Here is a 26,304-nt window from a genome sequence, read left to right on the forward strand (position 1 = left end):
GTTGCAAAATGTGATGCACTAAGCCATGTGCTGACACGACCAATCCCCTCCATACCACACATCCAATGATGCCTGTGGCAGCAGATGATGTGGTAGTTGTTCAGTCCAGATGGGCCTGCCAAGGCCTGTGGACAGAGTTTACATTTTTACTTCACGTTTGAACTCTCTCCTTTAGATTCTTCCAGTGAACCTCAGTCCTGCACTTATTTTTTCTACAACTAGTTCCACGCGATTGTTCCGTTTTTGGTTGCCGCAGAAGCATACTCCTAAGCATTTTGCAGTTGTTACTGTCCTCGGTCATTGATCACCAGTCGTGTAATCAAATAATAAAGTATCTTTCTGCAATACATTACATTTATCTACAACGAGAGTCAGCTGCAGGCCCTGCACTCAGCGTTGGTTCTTGGCTGGTCTTTTTGAATTTTGCAATAGTTTTATCATGTTGCCAGTTTCCAGTTTGCTACACCATCGATTGTGAATAGTCCCACTGAGTTTTTAATGTTGTCCACCAGTTCATCTCGATACATTGCGAACAGTAACAGCATCCAAACACTCTCAGATGGGTCATGCTCAAAGTAACTTTAAAATAACATCTGACAATTTAGACCAATTCAAAAGTGTGTGTTGAGTTCTATTTGCTATGAAGCCCTTAAACAAATCACAAAGCTGGACCAATATTCTGTGTGATCGTATTTTATTCACCTGGCAGCAGTGAGGAAATGAAGTCAATGCTTTGAACAGAAATAAAAGAACACAGTGTCAGTCTGGGTATGATGACCTACTGCCTTCTTGATTACACTAATATACAGAACAAGCAAGAGTTTCACAAAATGTCTATCTGTGGACTGTGTTGAATCATACAGAGAAAATTTTCAGTCTCCATAAGATCATAATTCCCACGAATAACTTATATTTCACAATTCTAAAACAGATTGCATTCACAGATACCAGTCTACGGTTATCTTGACAACCACAGTGACTCATATCTTTTTACAATCAGTTAGTTGTTTCCAAACTTTGTGGTTCATAATAGCGACCTTTTGCTATATGGGACAATCCTTTGTGCCACACAAGTTGTGCCAAGTTTATGGCAGCAGTAATTTAAAGAAGTTCATCTAAATGGTGTTCATGAGAGAGAGAGAGAGAGAGAGAGAGAGAGAGAGAGAGAGAGAGAGAGAGAGAGAGAGAGACTCACCTGGCAGCGTAGTGTATTGGTTCAGGTACAACTACATTGACATTTGGCTTCACACCACATTCCAGTAGTTTACTTGTAAATGTTGCTGGAATTTCAGGATGGCGAGATGCTATTTCTAGACAAGTAGAGAAGTGAGGGAAGCCATAGCGATACAGAGGATTAACCTGACCTCTTTCAAGCAAGTTACAGAATGTCTGGAAATCATTTCCCAGTAGTGCATCTAACAATGCTTTCTGTGCATCCACTTCACTTTGTTGGGGAATTTGGTGATCCATTACTTTCCATCTGCAAACAAAAGAAAGACAACAGTTACACTAGAAAGCATCTGTTAAGTTCTTTTCTTTTAACGGTAATAAGTTCAAAGCCAGTTTTCATAGTATCACTAGCAGGGACAGTTTTAGAAAGTGGAACTAATTTGTTAAAAATTTAGGTCAATGTGACAATTTTCAACCCCATATTAGGGAAACAAATCAACTTAAAATAAATGTTTCACAACCTGTGACAATAATTTAGCAACACAAGGACAAATAAGAGCTTTTTTTAATGTTTGAGCATTGCAGCAAAATTAGAGAAGTGATGTAGGAAATTAACAATAATATCTTTGATTGCGTAGTTCTTAAAATTCTTATAACAAATGTGCACTTTTATGGCATTAAGGGCATTTCCTCACCATACATTAAATATCTTAACACTAGAGAACAAAGGTCCTCAGTAACAAATGATACCAAACTAATAACTAATAAAATTCAGAGTGGGAAAGCATTAAATGTAGGATCCAGAATGAATTTTCACTCTACAGTGAAGTGTGTGCTGATTTTAAACTTTGTCATATCAAAACCATTTTCTGAACCATGGCTTTAACCTGGAACCTTCAGCTTTCATGGGTAAGTGGTCTACCGTCTGTTAGAAGACAAGGTACTGGTGGAAGTAAAGCTGTGAGGGCATGTCATGCTGGACAGCTCAGTCAGTAGAGCACTTGCGCACAAAAGGCATAGGTACAAGGTTCAAGTCCCAGTCAAGCAAAGAGTTTTGGTCTGCCAGGAAGTATTGAACATAGTATCATAGTATCTCACAAGATTTGGTGTTTGGCCTGCTTCTCTTCTTGACCTACATAAATTATTTACCATGGGAATGGGGAGGCTGTTCAGAAACTTACGTCTGTTGGTATGTATAATGGTAAATATCCAAAATGCATCAATACAAAATAATCAGAAGAATAGCAAAATGGGCTTGCAACTGATTCACAGCAAATACCTTAACCCTTAATATTAGAAAAAGTCAGTCAATGCAATTCCAAAGAAATAAAACTGATTTTAGTAGCAGACAAATCAGTGGACACACACAGCATGAAGCTACAAGTCTTAATTTACAGGCATATAGATCAATTATAAACTGAAGTGGAACTGGTATGTCAGTAAGGTAATCAAACATCTTAACTCTGCTTGCTTTGCATGTAGAAGTCTGTCTCTCATTTTTTAGATCTACAGACAGCAGTGCTAGTACATTTTGCATACATTTGCCGAGTACTACCCAATGGCATAATCGTCTGTTGCAGTGCTGCTGAGGCTAAAAAAGTATTTATTCGACAGAGGTGTGCAGTGAGAATCTTACGTAGACATCAAAACAAGACATCTACAGAAGCCTCTTCAATAACCTTTATATTCTTTCTCTCTGAGTAATTAGACTTCTGACTGGTTTAATGCAGCCTGTAGTGACTTTCCCTGAGTAGCACTTGCACTCAATTATTTTGTGGCTGTATTCCAATCTTTGTCTTCCTGTACAGTTTCTACCATGTAGACTTCCCTCTAGTGCCATGGGAGTTATTTGTTCATGTGTTATCACGTGCACCAACATCCTGTCCCTTGTGAGTGTTTTCCATATGTTCCTTTCTTTGCCAATTCTACAGACGACCTTCACATTTCTCATCTTATCTATCCATGTGCTGCCCGCCTCACTTGTGGGACCCAGACTTGTGCCACAGGATGAATGAGATGCATCATCTCGTAGCCATTCTGGTCAATACCAGTGCAGGTACTAGTGTCATAGCCCGTCATCGTGTAGTATGCCACCGACACCTTTCGCCGTGACTCTGCGACCAGCTAACAACTTCTCAGTCACGGTTTATGGCTCTACTCATCTTAAACTTAAATTTCAATTAGCATTTTGTTTCGATTGCAAATTTAACGTGACAGACATCGATGAACCTGTGTTAGGCACAGACTTTCTGCGACACCACGGGCTCTCTCCAGAGCTTTCATCAGTCACGCTGTTACAACCTCCCTCCGACAGACCCATCGCAGGCTCCTTCATCACAATGCCCTTGCATTCGAGAATGATGACTGCTGCCTCTCTGCCACAATTAGCTGAACTCTCACGCCTCATTCCTGACCCGGTAAATTCATTGTGCAAACTACTCGACAAGTGACATGACATCACAGCTCTATACCTGAGTCACAGTCTTCACTGAGAAGGTTCACGTCAACCTGGCATCTTGCTCACATGGTGATTTTTTTTTTTGTGGTTTTAGGGCGCACAACTTCAATGGTCATTAGCGTCCAGACTATGTTAGGAATGCACCGCGAGGCACAAGTTTAAAACAGCAACTAAAAGGGAAAACACGATAAAAGACAGACTGACAGGCATAGGATTAAAAAAAAAAAAAAAAAACAGCTTAATCAAATGTCCTTAGAGAGGTTTGTCAAGTTGATAAAACGAAGAACGCGAGCAGCTGCTCGTGGGTCATCCGCTAAAATCGCATCTAGAGTACATGGCAGGCCAAGATCAAGACGCAGTGTGTTAAAATCCGGACAGGACGTTAAAATGTGGCGGACCGTCAGCAATTGCCCACATGGGCGGAACGGCGCCGGCGCAGCCGTCAGCAGATTGCAATGGCTGAACCGGCAGTGTCCAATTCGTAACTGGGCCAAAACGACCTCCTCCCGCTGAGAAGGGCATGAGGAGGACGTCCAAGCCGCGGGAAGAGGTTTCAAGGCCCGAAGCTTGTTGTCCGTAAGTGCAGCTCAATCTGCATGCCACAGCGATAAAATACGCCGACTAATGACCCTGCTACAATCTGATGAAGGGATACAACAAGAAGCCGTCAAGGCTGGAGGACCGCAGTCTTGGCCGCGGCATCTGCAGCTTCGTTCCCAGGGATACCGACATGGCCAGGAACCTACATAAAGCTAACCGGAGAACCGTCGTCCACCAGCTGCTGAAGAGAGTGTTGGATTCGGTGCACGAAAGGGTGAACCGGATACGGATCACTGAGGTTCTGGAGTGCGCTCAGGGAATCAGAGCAGATGACATAAGCAGAAAGTCAGTGGCAGCAGATGTAAAGAACAGCCTGGTAGAGGGCAAAGAGCTCAGCTGTGAAGACCAAACAATGGCCATGGAGCCGGTATTTGAAACTTTGTGCCCCGACAATAAAAGAACACCCAACCCCGTCATTGGTCTCAGAGCCATCATACACTCCTGGAAATGGAAAAAAGAACACATTGACACCGGTGTGTCAGACCCACCATACTTGCTCCGGACACTGCGAGAGGGCTGTACAAGCAATGATCACACGCATGGCACAGCGGACACACCAGGAACCGCGGTGTTGGCCGTCGAATGGCGCTAGCTGCGCAGCATTTGTGCACCGCCGCCGTCAGTGTCAGCCAGTTTGCCGTGGCATACGGAGCTCCATCGCAGTCTTTAACACTGGTAGCATGCCGCGACAGCGTGGACGTGAACCGTATGTGCAGTTGACGGACTCTGAGCGAGGGCGTATAGTGGGCATGCGGGAGGCCGGGTGGACGTACCGCCGAATTGCTCAACACGTCGGGTGTGAGGTCCCCACAGTACATCGATGTTGTCGCCAGTGGTCGGCGGAAGGTGCACGTGCCCGTCGACCTGGGACCGGACCGCAGCGACGCACGGATGCACGCCAAGACCGTAGGATCCTACGCAGTGCCGTAGGGGACCGCACCGCCACTTCCCAGCAAATTAGGGACACTGTTGCTCCTGGGGTATCGGCGAGGACCATTCGCAACCGTCTCCATGAAGCTGGGCTACGGTCCCACACACCGTTAGGCCGTCTTCCGCTCACGCCCCAACATCGTGCAGCCCGCCTCCAGTGGTGTCGCGACAGGCGTGAATGGAGGGACGAATGGAGACGTGTCGTCTTCAGCGATGAGAGTCGCTTCTGCCTTGGTGCCAATGATGGTCGTATGCGTGTTTGGCGCCGTGCAGGTGAGCGCCACAATCAGGACTGCATACGACCAAGGCACACAGGGCCAACACCCGGCATCATGGTGTGGGGAGCGATCTCCTACACTGGCCGTACACCACTGGTGATCGTCGAGGGGACACTGAATAGTGCACGGTACATCCAAACCGTCATCGAACCCATCATTCTACCATTCCTAGACCGGCAAGGGAACTTGCTGTTCCAACAGGACAATGCACGTCCGCATGTATCCCGTGCCACCCAACGTGCTCTAGAAGGTGTAAGTCAACTACCCTGGCCAGCAAGATCTCCGGATCTGTCCCCCATTGAGCATGTTTGGGACTGGATGAAGCGTCGTCTCACGCGGTCTGCACGTCCAGCACGAACGCTGGTCCAACTGAGGCGCCAGGTGGAAATGGCATGGCAAGCCGTTCCACAGGACTACATCCAGCATCTCTACGATCGTCTCCATGGGAGAATAGCAGCCTGCATTGCTGCGAAAGGTGGATATACACTGTACTAGTGCCGACATTGTGCATGCTCTGTTGCCTGTGTCTATGTCACTGTGGTTCTGTCAGTGTGATCATGTGATGTATCTGACCCCAGGAATGTGTCAATAAAGTTGACCCTTCCTGGGACAATGAATTCACGGTGTTCTTATTTCAATTTCCAGGAGTGTATTAATGAACTTCGAACGAAGTTCGACAAAACAGGAATGGTATACCGAACTGGAGGTAACCTCCTTTGGGAGCAAGCTGAGGTCAAGGTGAACACGAACCTGAGCCTGGAGCCAAGGTGGCGTGTGGCTCTCGCCCACTCGAAAGGTTGCAGGGAGTGAAAAATCAAGGTGTTGAAGGAGGCGACGAAAGCGAACTCCAGGGTGTAGCAGGGCAGAGACATACAACCTGTATTGACGGTCGAGAGAGTCGTCAAAAAAGGAACGATAAGACGGGTGGTCGGGCATTGACAGTAGCCGACAGGCATACCGACAAAGCAGTATATTGTGCCGGTAGGTGAGTGGCAATTCACCAGCTTCAGCATGAAGACTCTCGACGGGACTAGTATAAAACGCTCCAATCGCAAGACATAAACCCCGATGTATGGAGCTGAGGCGGTGTAAGATGGATGGCCGTGCAGAGGAGTATACGAAGCTCCCATAATCCAGCCTGGAGCGGACGATCGACCGATATAGGCGAAGTAGGACGGTTCGATCCGCTCCCCACAACATACCACTGAGAACACGGAGGACATTTAGAGAACAGGTACAACGGGCAGCCAAATATGACACATGTGGAGACCAGCTAAGTTTCCTGTCAAATGTAAGACCTAAAAATTTTGTTGTCTCCACGAATGGGAGAACAACGGGATCGAGTCGTAAGGACGGTGGGAGAAACTCTTTGTAGCGCCAGAAGTTAATACAGACTGTGTTCTCGGCAGAAAAACGGAAGCCATTGGCGACACTCCAGGAGTAAAGACGGTCAAGAGAACGCTGAAGACAGCGCTCCAGGAAACATGTACGCTGTGCGCTGCAATAGATGGTAAAATCGTCCACGAAAAGGGAGCCTGATACATCAGCTGGGAGGCAAACCATTATTGGATTGATCGCTATGGCGAAGAGAGCGATGCTCAAAACTGAGCCCTGTGGCACCCCATTCTCCTGGCAAAAGGTGTCTGACAGGACAGAACCCTCACGTACCCTGAACTGTCGATCCATTAAAAAGGAACGAATAAAAAGAGGGAGGTGACCGCGAAGGCCCCATGTATGCATGGTGCGGAGAATGCCCGCCCTCCAACAGGTTCGTGAGCCTTCTCCAAATCAAAGAACACAGCCGCGGTCGGGCGCTTCCGCAAGAAGTTATTCATAATGAAGGTCGACAAGGTAACCAGATGGTCAACAGCAGAATGGCGCCTATGAAATCCACATTGTACATTGGTAAGTAGGCGTCAAGACTCGAGCAGCCGAACCAAACGGAAGTTAACCATTTGCTCCATCACCTTACAGACACAGCTGGTAAGTGAGATGGGTCGATAACTGTAAGGCAAGTGCTTGTTCTTCCCCGGCTTAGGAATCGGTACAACAATAGACTCGCGCCAGCATGCGGGAACATGTCCCTCAATCCAGATGCGATTATAAGTACGAAGAAGGAAACCTTTACCTGCAGGAGAAAGGTTCTTCAGCATCTGAATATGAATAGAATCAGGCCCTGGAGCGGAGGACCGTGACCAGGCAAGTGCGTTTTCAAGTTCCCGCATGGTGAATGGGGCATTATAACTTTCACGATTCGAGGAGCGGAAGTTAGGTGGCCTAGCCTCCTCTGCCTGTTTTCGGTGGAGGAAGGCAGGGTGGTAATGAGCGGAGCTCGAAACCTCTGCGAAAAAGTGGCCGAAGGCATTGGAGACATCCTCAGGGGCTACAAGGACGTCATTCACGACTGTCAAGCGAGATACTGGTGAGTGGGCCTTAGTGCCAGATAGCTGGCGCAGGCTACCCCAGATAACAGAAGAAGGAGTAAAACTGTTGAAGGTGATTGTGAAAGCAGCCCAGCTGGCTTTCTTTAATAATACGATGACACTGTGCACGTAATCGTTTATAATTGATACAATTCGCCACTGTAGGATGGCGTTTAAAGGTGCGTAAAGCACGTCAACGAGCATGTAAAGCGTCTCTACATGCTGCGGTCCGCCAGGGGACCGGTACGCGACGTGGAGAAGAAGTAGGGTGAGGGATGGAATATTCAGCAGCAGTGAGAATGACGTCCGTGAGGTGTGCGACCTGACTATCGCAGCTTGTGAAGGTTTTATCCTGAAAGGTCGCCCTGGAAGAGAAGAGCCCCCAGTCTGCTTTGGAGATGTTCCAACTAGATGAGCACGGAGAGGGGGTATGATGCAGGAGATGGATAATACACGGGAAGAGGTCGCTCGAATATGTATCAAAAAGTGCATACCACTCAAACCGGCGTGCAAGTTAGGTAGTACATATAGAGAGGTCTAAATGGTAATAGGTGTGAGATATGTCTGAAAGAAAAGTAGGGGCGCCAGTATTGAGGGAGACAAGATTGAGCTGGTTGAAAAGGTCTGCTAACATGGAGCCCCTCGGGCAGGATGCTGGAGAGCCCCAAAGGGGATGGTGGGCATTGAAGTCTCCAGTTAACAAAAATGGTGCAGGTAGCTGAGCAATAATTTGCATCATGTCTGCCCTGGTAACGGCATTGACGATGGAGTGTAAACGGTACAAATGGAAAATGTAAAAGTGGGGAGAGTAATTCAGATGGCAACTGCCTGCAGGTCAGTGTGCAATGTGATGGGATCGTAGTAAATATCATCCCGGACCAGCAACATAACCCCTCCATGAGCCGGAATACCTACCACAGGGGGTAGGTCAAAACGCACAGAGGTGTAATGTGCCAAGGCAATTTGATCGCATGGGCGTAGCTTCGTTTCCTGGAGGGCTACAATGAGCGGACGGTGCAAGCGGAGCAGCAACTTCAAGTCCTCTCGGTTGGAGTGAATGCTGTGAATATTCCAGTGAATAAGTGCCAATTTAAGAAGAAAAGGAAGATGAAAGAAGGGGTCACCTCGAAGGCCGCTGAGGGCCTGGCTTTGAGCGAGCACTGCCGCCGCTATCAGTAGGCGGACAGTCGTCATCCATTGGTTCTATAGGTTCATCGGCCATCTTGGTAGATGGCTGGGAGGGGGAGCTTCCTCCGCCAGTGAACGGCCAAATGTTCGGCTACCAGCGGTGCAGCCAGGCGAAACGGATGACGGCCTGGGCCGGCAACCGCTGGGTGGCGCAGGAGAAGAAATGCTGGGAGCAGCGTGGGCTTCCTACTAGCCAATAGCTTGCGAGCAGCCGAGGTGGACACTTTCTCTTTGACCCGAATTTCTTGGATACAGCGTTCTTCCTTATAGACGGGACAGTCGCGGGAGGATGCGGCATGGTCACCCTGACAGTTCACACAACGAGGAGACGGAGGTGGACAGTCACCCTCATGGGCATCCCTGCCCCAAGTGACACATTTAGCCGCATTGGAACAAGACTGGCGAGTGTGATTAAAATGCTGACACTGGTAGCAGCGCGTAGTTGTCGGGACATAGGGGCGAACAGAAATAACCTCTTAGCCCGCTTTGTTGCGCGATGGCAGCTGAACACTATCAAAAGTCAGGAAAAGTGTCCGGGTCGTTACAAAGTCATTGTTGACCTTTTTCATGACCCTATGGACAGCCGTCACGCCCTGCTCAGCGAGGAAAGACTGAATCTCCTCGTCAGTCAATCCGTCGAGTGATCTAGTATATACCACACCACGAGACGAATTCAAAGTTCGGTGTGCCTCCACCCAGACAGGGAACGTGTACAGGTGGCTCGAAGCAGTTTTTGTGCCTGAAAGGTGCTCTCAGTTTCTAGTAACAAGGTACCATTACGCAACCTGGTACACGACTTGACAGATCCGGCTATGGCATCTACGCCCTTCTGGATAACGAAAGGGTTGACAGAGGAAAAATCCTTGCCGTCCTCAGATCGAGAAACTACGAGGAACTGTGGGGCAGGCGGTAGTACTTTTGTCACTGGTGGCTGGTCAAGTTTCCGTTGATGGGCAGAAGTCGAGAGAGAAGAAGAAGAGAAATCCATTGCGGAGGAATCCCCCATGATTGCCAGCGTCTCCAATGGCGCGCTCCTTCCTTGTGGGGACCCTCTCAGAGGGCACTCCCGCCTTAGGTGAATGTTTACACCTCAGGTCACACCTCCCGAGAAACAGACGGAGGGACCAGTCGGCATGGTCAGAAGGCATCAGCTCAGGAAATCACCCCTCCCTGGGCCTGGCCTTTAACAGGGGGTACATGCGTGCCTTACTTGTCTACCCAGGGCGGGGAATTACGCGTTACCCCGTCACCGGCTACGCATGCAAACGCGTGGGTCGGCCTTCAGGTGCGCACAGGGAGGAAGGAAGAAGAGGAAAAAGAAGAGAGGACAGACTGTCTCAAACGCCGAGGCGCAGACCAGAGAAGGCAAGGAGAAGGAGAAGGAGGCAAGGAGAAGGAGGCAAGGAGAAGGAGAAGGAGGCAAGGAGAAGGAGAAGGAGGCAAGGAGAAGGAGAAGGAGGCAAGGAGAAGGAGAAGGAGGCAAGGAGAAGGAGAAGGAGGCAAGGAGAAGGAGAAGGAGGCAAGGAGAAGGAGAAGGAGGCAAGGAGAAGGAGAAGGAGGCAAGGAGAAGGAGAAGGAGGCAAGGAGAAGCAGGCAAGGAGAAGCAGGCAAGGGAAAGAGTAAGGAAGACAGTGAGATGGAGAAGAACAAAGAAAGGAACCAACCAAAGGAAGGAAGAAACGAGAAGAAGTGAAAAACCAAAATGACCACAAATATAGGTCGTGGAACCGTCCGTCTCCGGACGCAGGCGCTAACTACCCCCTTGAGGGGGAGGGACTCCTTTTAGTCGCCTCTTACAACAGGCAGGAATACCTTGGGCCTATTCTAGCCCCCGGACCCGCAGGGGGGGGGGGGGGGGGCTCACCTGGTGAGTAAGCTACTTCCTCCACAATAGATAGCTTCAATGAGACATCCGCCACCGAGACAAAACCATCCCCTTCACAGTAGTTGAGCCAACGAGCTACACAGCTACCTCTACAGCTCCCGCCGAGCCTCTACAAGCCTGCACCACAGCACCCACCGCAGTTGACAGTGACCGTGTGACGTTGTCCCCCACCCCAGAGTGACTACTGCTCGTCTGACTTTGAGGACATCCATTAAGGTTATTACAAACTGTACTTGTCACAGGCTACATAGCTCCAAAGGATCTCCTGTCCGCGCAAAGGCACGCCGCCTGTCAGGTAAGAAACTTCGCACTGCCAAAGAGTACATTCAGGAATTCTTAACTTAGGGATTGTACATATTTCCGACAGCAGTTTGTCACCACCCATTCATCTCATCCCCAAAAAAGACTAAACTTTCAGACTTTGCAGGGATTATTGTAGGCTCAATGCTCACAGCATTCTAGACAACTACCCCACGCACCACATTCGGGACTTTGCATTGCAATTACATGGCGCTCAGTATGTCAGCGTCATTAACTGTCATAAGGCATACGTCTATCACTAGATTCCAATTTACAAAGACGACATTCCTGAAACTGCCATTATAACTCCCTTTGCCATGTTCAAATACTGTTTTATGCCTTATGGACTCGAAAATGAAGCTCAGACGTGGCAACGTTTTGTGAACTATTTATCCAGTTTCCATTTTGTTACACTTATCTCGATGACATTTTAATTATTTTCTGTGACTGCTGAAGAACACGAGCATCACCTTTCCCAGGTACTCTGCTTACACTCTGATAACAGTGTAGAGATAAATGACAACAAATCACAGCTGTGTCTGACGGAAGTTACTTTCCTAGGTCACACCGTGAACTCTAAAGGCATACTTCCCACGTCTGAACACGCCACTCACATTATTAGCTTACCACTACCCTTCAGTTTTCGTAATCTCCGGCATTTCTCGGGCACGATAAATTTCTTCACGTGCCACATTCCTCATACCACCTGAAATGACTAACTAATGCAGTTCACGCTAGCTCCTCCCAGCACCGATAACCCAATTTCAATCACTACTGATGCTAGTTATACCGCGATTGGTGCTGTGCTGCAGCAACATATAGGGAAGACCTCTTGGCCACTGCACTTATTTTCCGAAAAGTAGTCTGCTTCTTAGCATAAGTGGTCTGCCTTTGATAGGTGACTTCTTGCTATCTACGAAGCTATACGCTACTTTCAAGAGGGTACCGAGGCATGAGATGTCAATATTTACACGGACTACCGTCCCCTCGATGCTCTACATAATACTGCCAGTGATCTCCCTCCACTTCATCAGCCAATATACGACAGACATCTGTTTTATCGAAGATGTGGATAACATCACAGCAGACTGCATGTAACACATTGATACTATTACAAGCCTCTTTGACCAGAACTCTTACAACTACAAACTACAGATCCTGAGGTGCAGTTAGTAACTACAAACAACTTCACTTCCCTCTGCATCCGACCGTGCCCTTTTCCTAGTGTCAAGCAACCAATCCTTTGTGATACATTGACAAACACATCACAGCCCCTTGTACCTCTTCCCCTACACCAGACCATCTTTTCTCCACTACATGACTAGCTCACCTGAGCATCAGAGCAATGGTTCAGCTTGTCACTGAACATTTCGTCTGGCTGAATGTTAAGAAAAACTGCTTCAAAGTGGGCTTGAGCACGGGTGTTGTGACAGCATGCTAAAGTTGGTCAGCACACTCAGCTGTCTCTTCGACACAGATTCTGAAGGGACATTTTAAACACTTACACATGGATCTCGTCGGCCCCCTATCCCCTGTGATGACCACTGCTACATTGACCACATAACAAGGAAGTCTCTTGGAACGATATCTTGGCAGATACTGTGGCCCGAGTACTCATTACCCACTGGCTCTCCTGTTTTGGCTGCCCTTCATCCATCATCACGGATCAGGGCCACCAGTTTAAATCTTTGATCTTGGACTGCTTACGGGTTCTATGCGGTGCAAAGAGATTTCGTACGACAGCTTATCACCCACAAAGTAACGGGTCGGTCGAATGCTGGCACCGAACACTGAAAGCAGCTTTAATGTGTCACTCGCACTATCGGTCCCATGGACTTCCGTGGTTCTATTGGGCATATGCACAGCCTATAAAGATGAAAGTTGATTTGAAAGCTTTGCTTGCAGAAATCCTTTACAGAAAGCCTCTCGTACCACCCGCTGAATTTGTCAAGGACCCTAATACTACCGAAGATGAGGTACTGTCCTCTCTAGTTGAGCAAGTTTGCTCTCATATTGCACACATGTGCAACCCTGGCTGCACACACGCCCACAAGCTTTTCTGCGTAAAGACCTTGCAAGTTGAGACTTTATTATATTATGAAACTGTTCGTCCGACCATAACTCTGCTGTAGTGAGGACCTCATTGGGTTCTCAACTTATCGGAAAACACAATGGTGATCTTGCTAAATGGCATACCACAAACAGTCTCCCTACAACAGGTGAAACCATCATGTGTCCTTGCCAACCAGCTCTCAGATGACGAGGACTCTGAGCTCACACCAAGTATAGTCGTGAAGAGCGACTCAATCCCTGGTGAGTGTTCAGTAGGCACTCCCACCTCGTGGTCCCTCCCTCGCTGTCAGGGCAGTGTAAGTGATAGTGTTCCTAGCAGTGAGTACTGCATGTGATGAATCTGTCAATTTTCTTCCAGCGCCCACGCCTTCTGCTGCCACGGCTACGTTCACTGTCGCTGTCCATGCATACCCGAACGCGGATATTTCCTGGCACTTTCAGAAAGACAATTTGTTATTCATGCACCACCTCACTCCCACGGAGATTCTGATTGTAACCTAACGCTCATCTGAACTTTCTAATTACATACCGACTTTGTAGATGGCTCTCTTCGAGCTTCCATCAGTGATGTCTCCTTACATTTCACATCCAGTGCGATCAGCCCTTGCAACCTACACCTATTCGTGTCCTATTCTCCCATGTGGGTCGACCTCTGCGCCAACCGACATGGTTACAAGATTATGTCGTGTCTTCACTTCCTGCTGTCTCGATCCATCTCAATTTCTCTAACTGCTCCTACCCTATGCTCCACACTCTGAGGGGGCGTTCTGTGGCCGATCGATGTATCGAGTAATGTGGAATATTTGCACTAAGATCTTTGGCCCATACTGTGGAGTCTAGGGCAGTCTTTTGTCTACTGCTGAACTGTGCAGTTGACTTGTGTAAATGTGTTCCTTATAATAAAGCGTTCTTCATTTAAATTTGTGGTCAGGATGTTATTTCATTACAAAACCTTATCCACACTCAATTTCATTGCAGCAGAATTCTTTCACTTCATCTACTTCTTTGTCATGAATTTAGATTTTAAGCTTTTTGTTGTTCTCATTTCTGCTACACCTTACATTTTTATGCCCAAAAATTTAGTCCCTAATGGAATTCATGTTTAATTAAGTGTTAATTTAAAATGAATAGTGAAACTGACAACCATAAAACTAGAAGCAAAAATAATGTTCATATAAAATAGCGGTTCTGATGTGCTAGTGTAATTCTTTCAGAGTTCTATAGTGTGGTGCAATACTGTAGTTAGGAGACAAAGAGTGACACTATATCTTTTACATAGCAGCCATAGGCACAAAACAGCAAGTGTCCCTAAGAGCGGACAAGAAGCCTATCTTTGATGGAAACCTAGAGAGGCAGATTCAGGCAGCATATCTCTACATTACTTTATAAACTTGTAAACTATTATACGAGGGCTATCCACAAAGTACATTACGTTTTGGAATTAAAAATAAATAAAGTATTGGAAATTTTTTTTATTATATACAGATGAAAGCCACATTTAAATACTACTTTTCTACATAGTTGCCATTTAAATTAAGGCACTTATCATAGCGATGGACGAGCTTGGAAATTACTTCGTCGTAAAATTCGGCCGCCTGCTCCTTCAACCACGTGGTTACCTCTTCTTGAAGCTGTGCGTCGTCATCAAAACGCTGCATAGCCAACCACTTCTTCATTGCTGGGAATTATTGGAAGTCGCTCGGTGCCAGGTTGGGACTGTACGGCGGATGAGGAAACAACTCCCACTTAAAAGATTCGAGAACTTCACGAGTGGCATTTGCCGTGTGGGCCCGGGCGTTGTCGTGAATCAGCAAGATCTTTGAGCCCAACTTTCTCCTGCGCTTGTTTTGTATTGCTCTTCTAAGGTTGTGCAGAGTTTGGCAATACCTTTGAGAGTTTATTGTAGTGCCTCTTTCCAGGAAATCCACAAAAATCACACCTTTTCTGTCCAAAAAGACAGTCGCCATCACCTTCCTTGCTGACATTGTCTGCATGCATTTCTTGGGTTTTTGGGGGGAATTTGTGTGCCCCCACTGCATTGACTGCAATTTTGTCTCACAGTTCAGATGCTTAACCCATGTTTCGTCACCAGTAATGATGCGATCGAGTAATGAGTCGCCATCTTTCTCGTAAGCATCCAAAAACGTTAACGCTGCAGCCACTCGCTGATTTTTGTGAATCTCTGTCAAGATTTCGTGCAACAAACTTCGTGAAATTTGTGGAAAATTCGGAGAGTTCCGTTATTGTGAAATTACGGTTTTCACGGACTGCGGCATCGACTTTTTCGACAAGTCCGGCAGTCACTATGCTGGGTCTTCCACTTCGCTCTTCGTCGTGAACGTTAGTTCGGCCATTTTTAAATTTTATGACCCACTGACGCACTCCACCTTCAGTGATTATGTTGTCCCCATACACTTCACAAAGCTGCCGATAGATTTCTATCGGTGTACAGTTTTTTGCAGTCAGAAACCTTATTACAGCACGCACTTCACACTTCGCAGCATTTTCAATTAACGCTGACGTTTCAAACTGTCTCAGTAACTCAACAGAGTACAGCACGAACCTCTCACTAGCACGGCAGGATGCCGACTGAGCGGCGGAATGCCATGACACCAAGATGGCCGCGCTAGCCCTGCCCCTAACGGACACAAACGAAAACGTAATGTACTTTGTGGGTAGCCCTCGTATTAATGCCCACAAAGGAACATAATGTTCTATTTTAAACAATGTAATGCTAATTTTCTATAATATTCTGAACCACGCAAAGTTGTAAAATATTGAGTATGGAAGCATGTCAAAAACCAATCAGTGAGAACGTTTCTTGGTGGGGGCAAGAGTGATGGAAGAGACGTGACTGTGCGTCCCTGATGACAAGCAGTATCTTCAGCGGCCTGTGCTGCTGCAGACAGCAGGGTGTGCCACGATGTAACCTGCAGCTCGTCAACATGCTGTAAACTCAAGCGGCACTCCCGCTTCTGTTTTGCAGACTCCAGCTGAATTACAGGCTAAGTGAGCTCGTAACACTTAGGTGGCATGAGTACTAGTCTCAGACGTAAAGATGGCTGCCATTCACTGCTCCATATAGAAGCAGTGACTCAAATTCATTGACTTACGGAAGTTCTATTTCGTAAGTGACCTCAATTTGGTAGTGAATGTTCAGAAATGCTTGTGTTTCTTTGTTGGGAATGAATATAACGCCTAGAAAATATTTTGCTTTATTTATCATGTCCCAAAGCCTTGAGCACCATCTGTTGAGCAGCGATACATTCACCAGCAGCATGGTGAGGGGAGGGGGGTGGTGGTCCTGTGCATCCAAAAGCGCTGGATCAGCTTTCGCCTTTTTTGTTATCTTCCTCCTTTTTCTCCGTATAAGCTATAATGCTGAGAGAAGCTGCAGCGGAAGCTGAGCGAACCATTCTGCACCCAGTACGGTGTGCTTCCTTCAATCACTGGGCGGCATCAGGATTTTTCAATGGCAGTTTTAAGTTGCAATTTACACTCGGCAGTTTAACGGACATACAGCCGGTGCCAGAATTACCAAATCTAAAAATTACGTCCCTTATTTATCTCCATTTAGAGCTAAATGATTATCTTTAAAATAGTTACTAGATATTCTAAGTTTGCTTCTGTTCTGTTCCATCTGGCTCCCCAAGTCATTTCGAGTCGCAATGAGAGTAGTATCAGCAGCATAAAGAACAGATTTGCATGCCGTGATAACAGGCAGGTTATTTCCATAAATCACAGAAAAAAGTGCAGGCACAGAAGATTGGGGAACACCTCTAGAAAGCTTTCGAGATCCAGAGTGATTATTATTAAACTTCAACTTTTGTTTCCTGTTACTAAGACACGATACTACAAGAGAGAGTTGTGTTAGAATTTAAGGACTCACAGAATCAAACGTCTTGCTTAGATCTATCGCAAATGATTTTGTCTCAAAGGCGCCATGTTGTGTTAAATTCTCAACAGCTTTCAGAGTTTATGGGTTGGTCCTGCCACAGTACTACGAGTAAGAGCTACTCTATTACATGAGCACAATATTTCGCCTAAAGGCTCTGCAGTTTAAGCACAGAATTATGCACTTAAACGAAGTCTGTGGCTCGTTTGGCAGAGTAGCCTAGCTAAACGAAAAACGAAACAGAAGTTTTGAATAGCTGAAACGGCGGAAAAACGTTAAGGATATTTACCTATTCCCACTTTCCATGAGTGCAAAAAGACAACATTTGAAATCGATGGCACATCAGTGGATTCCGACCTCTCCCAAGAGAATGTGCACGGAGACGCGGACTGCGTCTTCGAGTTACAACCGACTCTGAAGCTGGCTGCGCGTGAATCGATAAGCCACGCCCACGTTGGCGCCACGCACTGCCGGACAGCCTCCGCTGCTCTCGTGCCAGCATGCGTAACGCACTAGTTTTGTGGTCTTCAGACTGTTTTACTGAAGAGTCAATAGTGACGTCCGCTCTCATCACTCATTGGTAACCTACATAAATCAGTATGTTATGGATCCCAACCATCCCTACTTAGCCATTTTGCACTTCCTGTCGATCTCATTTCTGAGACGTTTGTATTCCTTTTTGCCTGCTTCATTTACTGCATTTTCATATTTTCTCCTTTCATCAATTAAATTCAATATTTCTTCTGTTACCCAAGGATTTCTACTAGCCCTCGTCTTTTTACCTACTTGATCCTCTGCTGCCTTCACTACTTCATCCCTCAAAGCTACCCATTCTTCTTCTACTGTATTTCTTTCCCTCATTCCTGCCATTTGTTCCCTTACGCTCTCCCTGAAACTCTGTACAACCTCTGGTTTAGTCAGTTTATCCAGGTCCCATCTCCTTAACTTGCCACCTTTTTGCAGTTTCTTCAGTTTTAATCTACAGGTCATAACCAACAGATTGTGGTCAGAGTCCACATCTGCCCCTGGAAATGTCTTACAATTTAAAACCTGGTTCCTAAATCTCTGTCTTACCATTATATAATCTATCTGATACCTTTTAGTATCTCCAGGATTCTTCCATGTATACAACATTCTTTCATGTTTCTTGAACCAAGTGTTAGCTATAATTAAGTTATGCTCTGCACAAAATTCTACCAGACGGCTTCCTCTTTCATTTCTTACCCCCAATACATATTCACCTACTATGTTTCCTTCTCTCCCTTTTCCTACTACCGAATTCCAGTCACCCATGACTATTAAATTTTCGTCTCCCTTCACTATCTGAATAATTTCTTTTATTTCATCACACATTTCTTCAATTTCTTCGTCATCTGCAGAGCTAGTTGGCATATAAACTTGTACTACTGTAGTAGGCGTGGGCTTCCTGTCTTGGCCACAATAATGCGCTCACTATGCTGTTTGTGGTAGCTTACCCGCATTCCTATTTTTTTTATTCATTATTAAACCTACTCCTGCATTACCCCTATTTGACTTTGTATTTATAACCTTGTACTCGCCTGACCAAAAGTCTTGTTCCTCCTGCCACCGAACTTCACTAATTCCCACTACATCTAACTTTAACCTATCCATTTCCCTTTTTAAGTTTTCTAACCTACCTGCCCGATTAAGGGATCTGACATTCCACGCTCCGATCCGTAGAACGCCAGTTCTCTTTCTCCTGATTTAGTCTCAAAGGCGCCATGTTGTGTTAAATTCTCAACAGCTTTCAGAGTTTATGGGTTGGTCCTGCCACTGTACTAAGAGTAAGAGCTACTCTATTAAATGAGCACAATATTTCGCCTGACTACAGGAAAATTAAAGGGACCTTTGGAGAAAAGAAAACCACTTGTATGAATATCAAGAGCTCAGATGGAAACCCAGTTCTAAGCAAAGAAGGGAAAGCAGAAAGGTGGAAGGAGTATATAGAGGGTCTATACAAGGGGGATGTAGTTGAGGACAATATTATGGAAACGGAAGATGATGTAGATGAAGATGAAATGGGAGATATCATACTGCGTGAAGAGTTCGACAGAGCACTGAAAGACCCGAGTCGAAACAAGGCCCCGGGAGTAGACAACATTCCATTAGAACTACTGACTGCCGTGGGAGAGCCAGTCCTGACAAAACTCCACCATCTGGTGAGCGAGATGTATGAGACAGGCGAAATACCCTCAGACTTCAAGAAGAATATAATAATCCCAATCCCAAAGAAAGCAGGTGTTGACAGATGTGAAAATTACCGAACTATCAGTTTAATAAGTCAGAGCTGCAAAATACTAAAGTGAATTTTTTAGAGACGAATGAAAGCCGAACCTTGGGGAAGATCAGTTTGGATTCTGTAGAAATATTGGAACACGTGAGGCTTATCTTAGAAGGTAGATTAAGGAAAGGCAAACCTACGCTTCTAGTATTTGTAGACTTGGAGAAAGCTTTTGACAATGCTGACTGGAACACTCTCTTTCAAATTCTGAAGGTGGCAGGGGTAAAATACAGGGAGCGAAAGGCTATTTACAATTTGTACAGAAACCAGATGGCAGTTATAAGAGTCGAGGGCCATGAAAGGGAAGCAGTGGTTGGGAAGGGAGTGAGACAAGGTTGTAGCGTCTCCCCGATGTTATTCAAGCTGTATATTGAGCAAGCAGTGAAGGAAACAAAAGAAAAATTCGGTGTAGGTATTAAAATCCATGGAGAAGACATAAAAACTTTGAGGTTCGCAGATGACATTGTAATTCTGGCAGAGACAGCAAAGGACTTGGAAGAGCAGTTGAACGGAATGGATGGTGTCTTGAAGGGAGGATATAAGATGAACATCAACAAAAGCAAAACGAGGATAATGGAATGTAGTCGAATTAAGTCGGGTGATGTTGAGGGTATTAGATTAGGAAATGAGGCACTTGAAGTAGTAAAGGAGTTTTTTTATTTGGGGAGTAAAATAACTGATGATGGTCGAAGTAGAGAGGATATAAAATGTAGACTGACAATGGGAAGGAAAGCGTTTCTGAAGAAGAGAAATTTGTTAACGTCGGATATAGATTTAAGTGTCAGGAAGTCGTTTCTGAAAGTATTTGTATGGAGTGTAGCCATGTATGGAAGTGAAACGTGGACGATAACTAGTTCAGACAAGAAGAGAATAGAAGCTTTCGAAATGTGGTGCTACAGAAGAATGCTGAAGATTAGATGGGTAGATCACATAACTAATGAGGAGGTATTGAATAGAATTGGGGAGAAGAGGAGTTTGTGCCACAACTTGACTAGAAGAAGGGATCGGTTGGTAGGACATGTTCTGAGGCATCAAGGGATCACCAATTTAGTATTGGAGGGCAGTGTGGAGGGTAAAAATCGTTGAGGGAGACCAAGAGATGAATACACCAAGCAGATTCAGAGGGATGTAGGTTGCAGTAGGTACTGGGAGATGATGAAGCGTGCACAGGATAGAGTAGCATGGAGAGCTGCATCAAACCAGTCTCAGGACTGAAAACGACGACAACAACAACATGGATCCCAGCAGACTGGCTGTAGCAACGGCGCGGGAAGTTGGCCGTCGGCCCCCAAATCACTAATACCTCGTGTCGACTGTTTTGTTTCAGATTGCTGCCGCTCTTTGCAACACAAACTTCTGAGACTGATTCCAGACTAAGTGTTGTTGTGAGCGGATGATTTATTTATTAATAACAATAATAGTACTTATATTTAAATGCCTTATGCTATATGAGACACGATTACAAAATTAATGTTTACTACTAAATGTTTCTAATATCATTTTTCTTCTTCTACTCACTGCGTGTTTGTAATACAACATTTTTATTGTAATTTCATATGCCTTACTATAGAAACGTACCGCATTTGGAGACGACTGTCTGTAATGCGCATTCTTGAATCCGTGTTACTTCCGTGTCAAAATTTATACCATAACATCCGGTCGGTACGAGTCGTTTGTGCCCTTGAGTTGTCGGTACTACAAGACAATGAAACATTACCATCCCTCCCACATCCTCAACGTCTAATCGGGCGGTAGCCGCGCTATTAAACGCTCAGCCCGTAAGGTCAGGCCGAACTCACCGACGTCAATTGAAACCAAGCACATTTTAAAATGTTACTGTCCCTAAGTATTTTTTATCTGCTACTGAGCAGGAAAATTACACGTGAGTAGCCGTTAGATCACTTTTTTGGCATCGACTATTAGTTGCTAGATGCAATTGTTATGAAATAAGACAGAAGCGCGGCCCGCAGTTTGGCGACGACCCCTGACCGATTAATAAGTCACGGACATAGCGGCAACCGCCGAGTTGGGTAAATGGGAATCAAAAGTCGCGGCATTTAAGTTCAGTGTAACGTCCTTTCAAACTGCATCTACGCACTAATTTGCAAATTCAAATAGGTTCGAAATGCGAAAGTCTGAAAAATTCGACGGACTGTACACAATCACTATTTCACAATTGTATTACAGGAGAACTTTATACATTCTGGCATAAGAAATGGAGCCTTTGAATAAAACGGAAATAGAAAATCAAAATCCTAAGGTTGGTTTTAACACCACCAACATGTACGTCTCGCAAACCACCGAACGGCGTGGGAGACGGTACCTTCCATTGCGCAAATCAGGGTTTCTTCCCTTACCATTGGCGTATGGATTAATGTAATTTTATCTTCGCGGTATCCACGAGAGCGATACGGCTAGGCGTTAGTATATTCCTGGAGTCCTCATTTAAATCTGGTTCTTGAAACACTAAGTAGGCTTTCACGAGACAGTTGGCGTGTGTCTACAACAATTTGTCTGTCCAGACTTTTCAGCATCTCCGCAAAACCTTTTCGCAGGCCAAATAAACTTGCGAGCATACGTGTTGCCCCTCTATGTATATTCAGTATCCCCTGTTAGAACTATTTGGTAGGGGCCCCACACATTTGAACAATATTCTATGATGGGTCGCAAAAAATTATTCGTAAGTAATCTCCTTCGTAAACTAATGAGATTTTCTCGTTATCCTACCAATGAATATACGCCTACTATCTGCGTTACGTTCGACTGCATCTATGTGATCATTCCACTTCATTTCCCTATATATTTTCACTCTTAGGATATCACGTTTCTTCGTTACTCGATGTACACACTATTAACACTTCTGAACACTTAAACCAGGATGCCAATCTCTGCATCTCTTCAAAGTCTTATTGACTAATTGTGGAACTGTTTTCAGGTAGTACATTATAGATAACTGTACAGCTGAAAAATGTCTGAGGTTGCTACTTATATTGCCTGCAAACATAATTAATATGTCATTCGAATAGAAAGGATCCCAACGCATTTTCCTGGGGTGCACCCGAAGTTACTTCTACATCCAAGATAACGTGTTGCCACCTCACTGCCAAAAAATCCTCAATCCAGTCACAAATGTCATTTCACAATCCAGTCACAAATGTCATTTCACACCCGTAGTTTATAAGCGTTGATGCGAAACTGAGTCAAGAGCTTTTCGGAAGTCAAAGAAAGCTGCACCTACGTGATCCACGGATTTCAGAATGTCACGGGCAGAATGCGAGAGTGGGATTCCGCATGATCAGTGTTTTTTAAACACTAGCTGATTTGCAAGGCGGAGGCCACTCCGAGATACATCATATGTGAGCTCGGAGTATGTCCCAAGATTCTACGGTAGTTGGACGCCGATGACATTTTACTGCAATTTTGTGCACCACTTCTACTCTCCTCCTTGCGGACGGGTGTGACTCACGCTTCCTTCCAACTATTGGTATTGGGCACAGTTTCTTTTTCTTTTTTTGTTCGCTAGATCTACGGTATATTGTGGTTCAAAAGAGGAGATGGGTCAGTCACGAATTCTGTATAGCATCTCAAAAGGATTCCATCGGACCCTTAGGCCGTATTCAGTTGCAGCGACTTCAGCTGTTTCTCAACTCGGTGACGCCGAATATGGATGACTCATCTTTGCAGTGGTTCGAGAATTGAACCCTGTCAGTACTCCTGTATTTCTTCCTTTGAAGAGCAACTCTGCTTCGCTGGGCATGCTCCTATTGGAAGTGCTACGTCCTTCCCTTCCTCCGATTTCGAACTCACTCACCCAGCCAGTTAAACAATTAACAGAGGAACAGAATAAAATTAAGCTATCATTAAAGAATTAAATGCAAATCGCGAAAAAAGATACAGCTTTGGTCTTGGTTTTTCACGACACATATTCGACTTATTACTACTTAACCTGCTTAGGATCTGGGGAAACAACGTCAATATAGGCCACTACTGAAAAACCCGATAGTACTGCGTAGCCAAGTCACGAGCGGGCATCATTTTCGAAACTAGGGGAAATAGCTTCACAGAGCCATATTTGCATTCTATATTATTGGTTAGATTTTATCCAGGCTGGATTCCCTTTCGACATGAGTTCAAGACTTTTTTGCCACGTGATATAAGTAAAAGGTAATTTGAGTTTAACCAAGTCGAAGAAACTTTTCAGTGATGAAATAAACTTCTAAGACTAGTATCCGATGAGATCACATACACATACACTGCAACCTATTGTTCACTGCATGACATAGGGCTGTCTTCGTGGCAATGTTAGCGATTTAGTGTTTTTCTTTTTTTTTCGCGTATGGCGCAAGGAAAAATTTACTGTATGCCTTGTAACGTGCTCTTCTCTTCGTTAATCTTGTGATCCTAGTCCGAGATATACGTTGCAAGCAGAACTGCGGCACAGTCTTCAGTCTTTGGTTCCTGTTTGAGTAGGCCTACCTTCGTTACGCATTCTTATGGGTTAGACCGATCTGTTACGAATCTACTATCGTCTCTCTAATTTCGTGTGATGTCTTCTATCACGTCTGCTTGATAACCATTTCGAACGTTAGAGCAGTACCCTAGTAAAGGTCGCATCGCGTGTGCAGTTTCCTCCACACGAGAACCGCACGTTACAAAAAACCACCCAAATCCACAAGTTTCTCCATGATCAAGCACTACTACCAATTTTACAGGTTCGCAGATATTTTTTACGGAGACGGAACGAGGGGTAGTTCCTCCAGTTGATGGTGAATGCCGGGATAGCTCCGCCATCCACTTGCCTCACAAAATGACCAACGAAGACAGAAAGAAACACACTGCACAACACAAAGGATCACTTTTTTGAAACCCCATACTTATTTCCCATTGCTACTTGTAAGTTTGAAATTTGGCTCCAAGGTGCCTACAACTTTCTTCTGTAACGATGCAAAACAGTGGCGCCCTGAGGAGTGACGCCCGGCGACGATTCGAACAGCAAGGCACAGGTAGATACGTGCTACGAAAAAGGCCAGAGCTCAGGAGTTCACGTGAGGTATAAGGTGGACGACTGACGTCACACTGGTGCCACATTTCACCACATTTCTGCCCAACACCGCAGTGGACGTGCCCCACGATGGGGGAGGGGGGAGCTGAGGCAGCCCTCTTACCCACAATTCACCTCTTGAAACTTCCTGGCAGATTAAAACTGTGTGCCCGACCGAGACTCGAACTCGGGACCTTTGCCTTTCGCGGGCAAGTGCGCCACCATCTGAGCTACCGAACCACGACTCACGCCCCGTCCCCACAGCTTTACTTCTGCCAGTACCTCGTCTCCTACCTTCCAAGCTTTACAGAAGTTCTCCTGCGAGGAGAGACGTGGTACAGGCAGAAATAAAGCTGTACACTACTGCCGCGCGGGATTAGCCGAGCGGTCTGGGCGCAGCAGTCATGGACTGTGCGGCTGGTCCCGGCGGAGGTTCGAGTCCTCCCTCGGGCATGGGTGTGTGTGTTTGTCCTTAGGATAATTTAGGTTAAGTAGTGTGTAAGCTTAGGGACTTATGACATTAGCAGTTAAGTCCCATAAGATTTCACACACATTTGAACTGTACACTACAACGCTCTAATCAATACTGTCGCACGAATTGACAGCTGCAGTCCATAACAATAGGCGAGCAATAAAAGCAGCGAGCAAAAGAATTTTTTTTTTTTTTTTTTTTTTTTTGTGGTTTTCGGGCGCACAACTTCAATGGTCATTAGCGCCCTGACTACTCTAAGAATGCACCGCGAGGCACAAGTTGACAACAACAACTAAAAGGGAAAACACAATAAAAGACAGACTGACAGGCATAGGATTAAAAAAACATCATCAAATGTCCTTAGCGAGGTGTGTCAAATTGATAAAACAAAGAACACGAGCAGCTGCTCGTGGGTCATCCGCTAAAATGGCATCGAAAGTATTAGGCAGGTTAAGATCGAGGCGCAGTGTGTTAAGATCAGGACAGGACATTAAAATGTGTCTAACCGTCAGCAAGTGCCCACATGGGCAGAACGGCGCCGGCGCAGCCGTCAGCAGATGGCGATGGCTGAACCGGCAGTGTCCAATTCTTAACCTTGCTAAAACGACCTCCTCCCGCCGAGAACGGCGTGAGGAGGACGTCCAAGCCACGGGAAGAGGTTTTAAGGCCCGAAGCTTGTTGTCGGTAAGTGCAGCCCAATCGGCATGCCACAGCGACACAACGCGCCGACAAATGACCCTGCTAAAATCGGACGAAGGGACACAACAAGAAGCTGTCCGAGGCTGGAGGACCGCAGCCTTGGCCGCGGCATCTGCAGCTTCGTTCCCAGGGATACCGACATGGCCAGGAACCCACATAAAGCTAACCGGCGTACCGACGTCCACCAGCTGCTGAAGAGAGCGTTGGATCCGGTGTACGAAAGGGTGAACCGGGTACGGATCACTGAGGCTCTGGATGGCGCTCAGGGAATCTGAGCAGATGACATAAGCAGAATGTCGGTGGCGGCAGATGTAAAGAACAGCCTGGTAGAGGGCAAAGAGCTCAGCTGTGAAGACCGAACAATGGCCATGGAGCCGGTATTGGAAACTTTGTGCCCCGACAATAAAGGAACACCCGACCCCGTCATTGGTCTTAGAGCCATCTGTATAAATGAAAGTCATGTTGTTGAACTTCGAACGAAGTTCCAAAAAACGGGAGTGGTAGACCGAACCGGGGGTGACCTCTTTTGGGAGCGAGCTGAGGTCGAGGTGAACGCGGACCTGAGCCTGGAGCCAAGGTGGCGTGCGGCT

The 26,304-nt window shown here is 45.9% G+C and overlaps 1 protein-coding gene across 2 annotated transcripts in view; it reads right to left on the reverse strand.

The window, feature by feature from the left end:
• Nucleotides 1-26,304, reverse strand: part of LOC124622286 (serine/threonine-protein phosphatase 6 regulatory ankyrin repeat subunit A-like) — a 121,749-nt gene that overhangs the window by 36,444 nt on the left and 59,001 nt on the right. For both annotated transcript variants that reach the window (XM_047147954.1, XM_047147955.1), the window contains exon 2: nt 1,196-1,480. In XM_047147954.1, the coding sequence (XP_047003910.1) occupies nt 1,196-1,470 (275 nt within the window). In that variant the 5' untranslated portion in view covers nt 1,471-1,480. The remainder of the gene's footprint in view (nt 1-1,195; nt 1,481-26,304) is intronic.

The sequence above is a fragment of the Schistocerca americana genome, chromosome 7 (assembly GCF_021461395.2).
Source record: "Schistocerca americana isolate TAMUIC-IGC-003095 chromosome 7, iqSchAmer2.1, whole genome shotgun sequence".
In the NCBI taxonomy this organism is placed as follows: domain Eukaryota; kingdom Metazoa; phylum Arthropoda; class Insecta; order Orthoptera; family Acrididae; genus Schistocerca; species Schistocerca americana.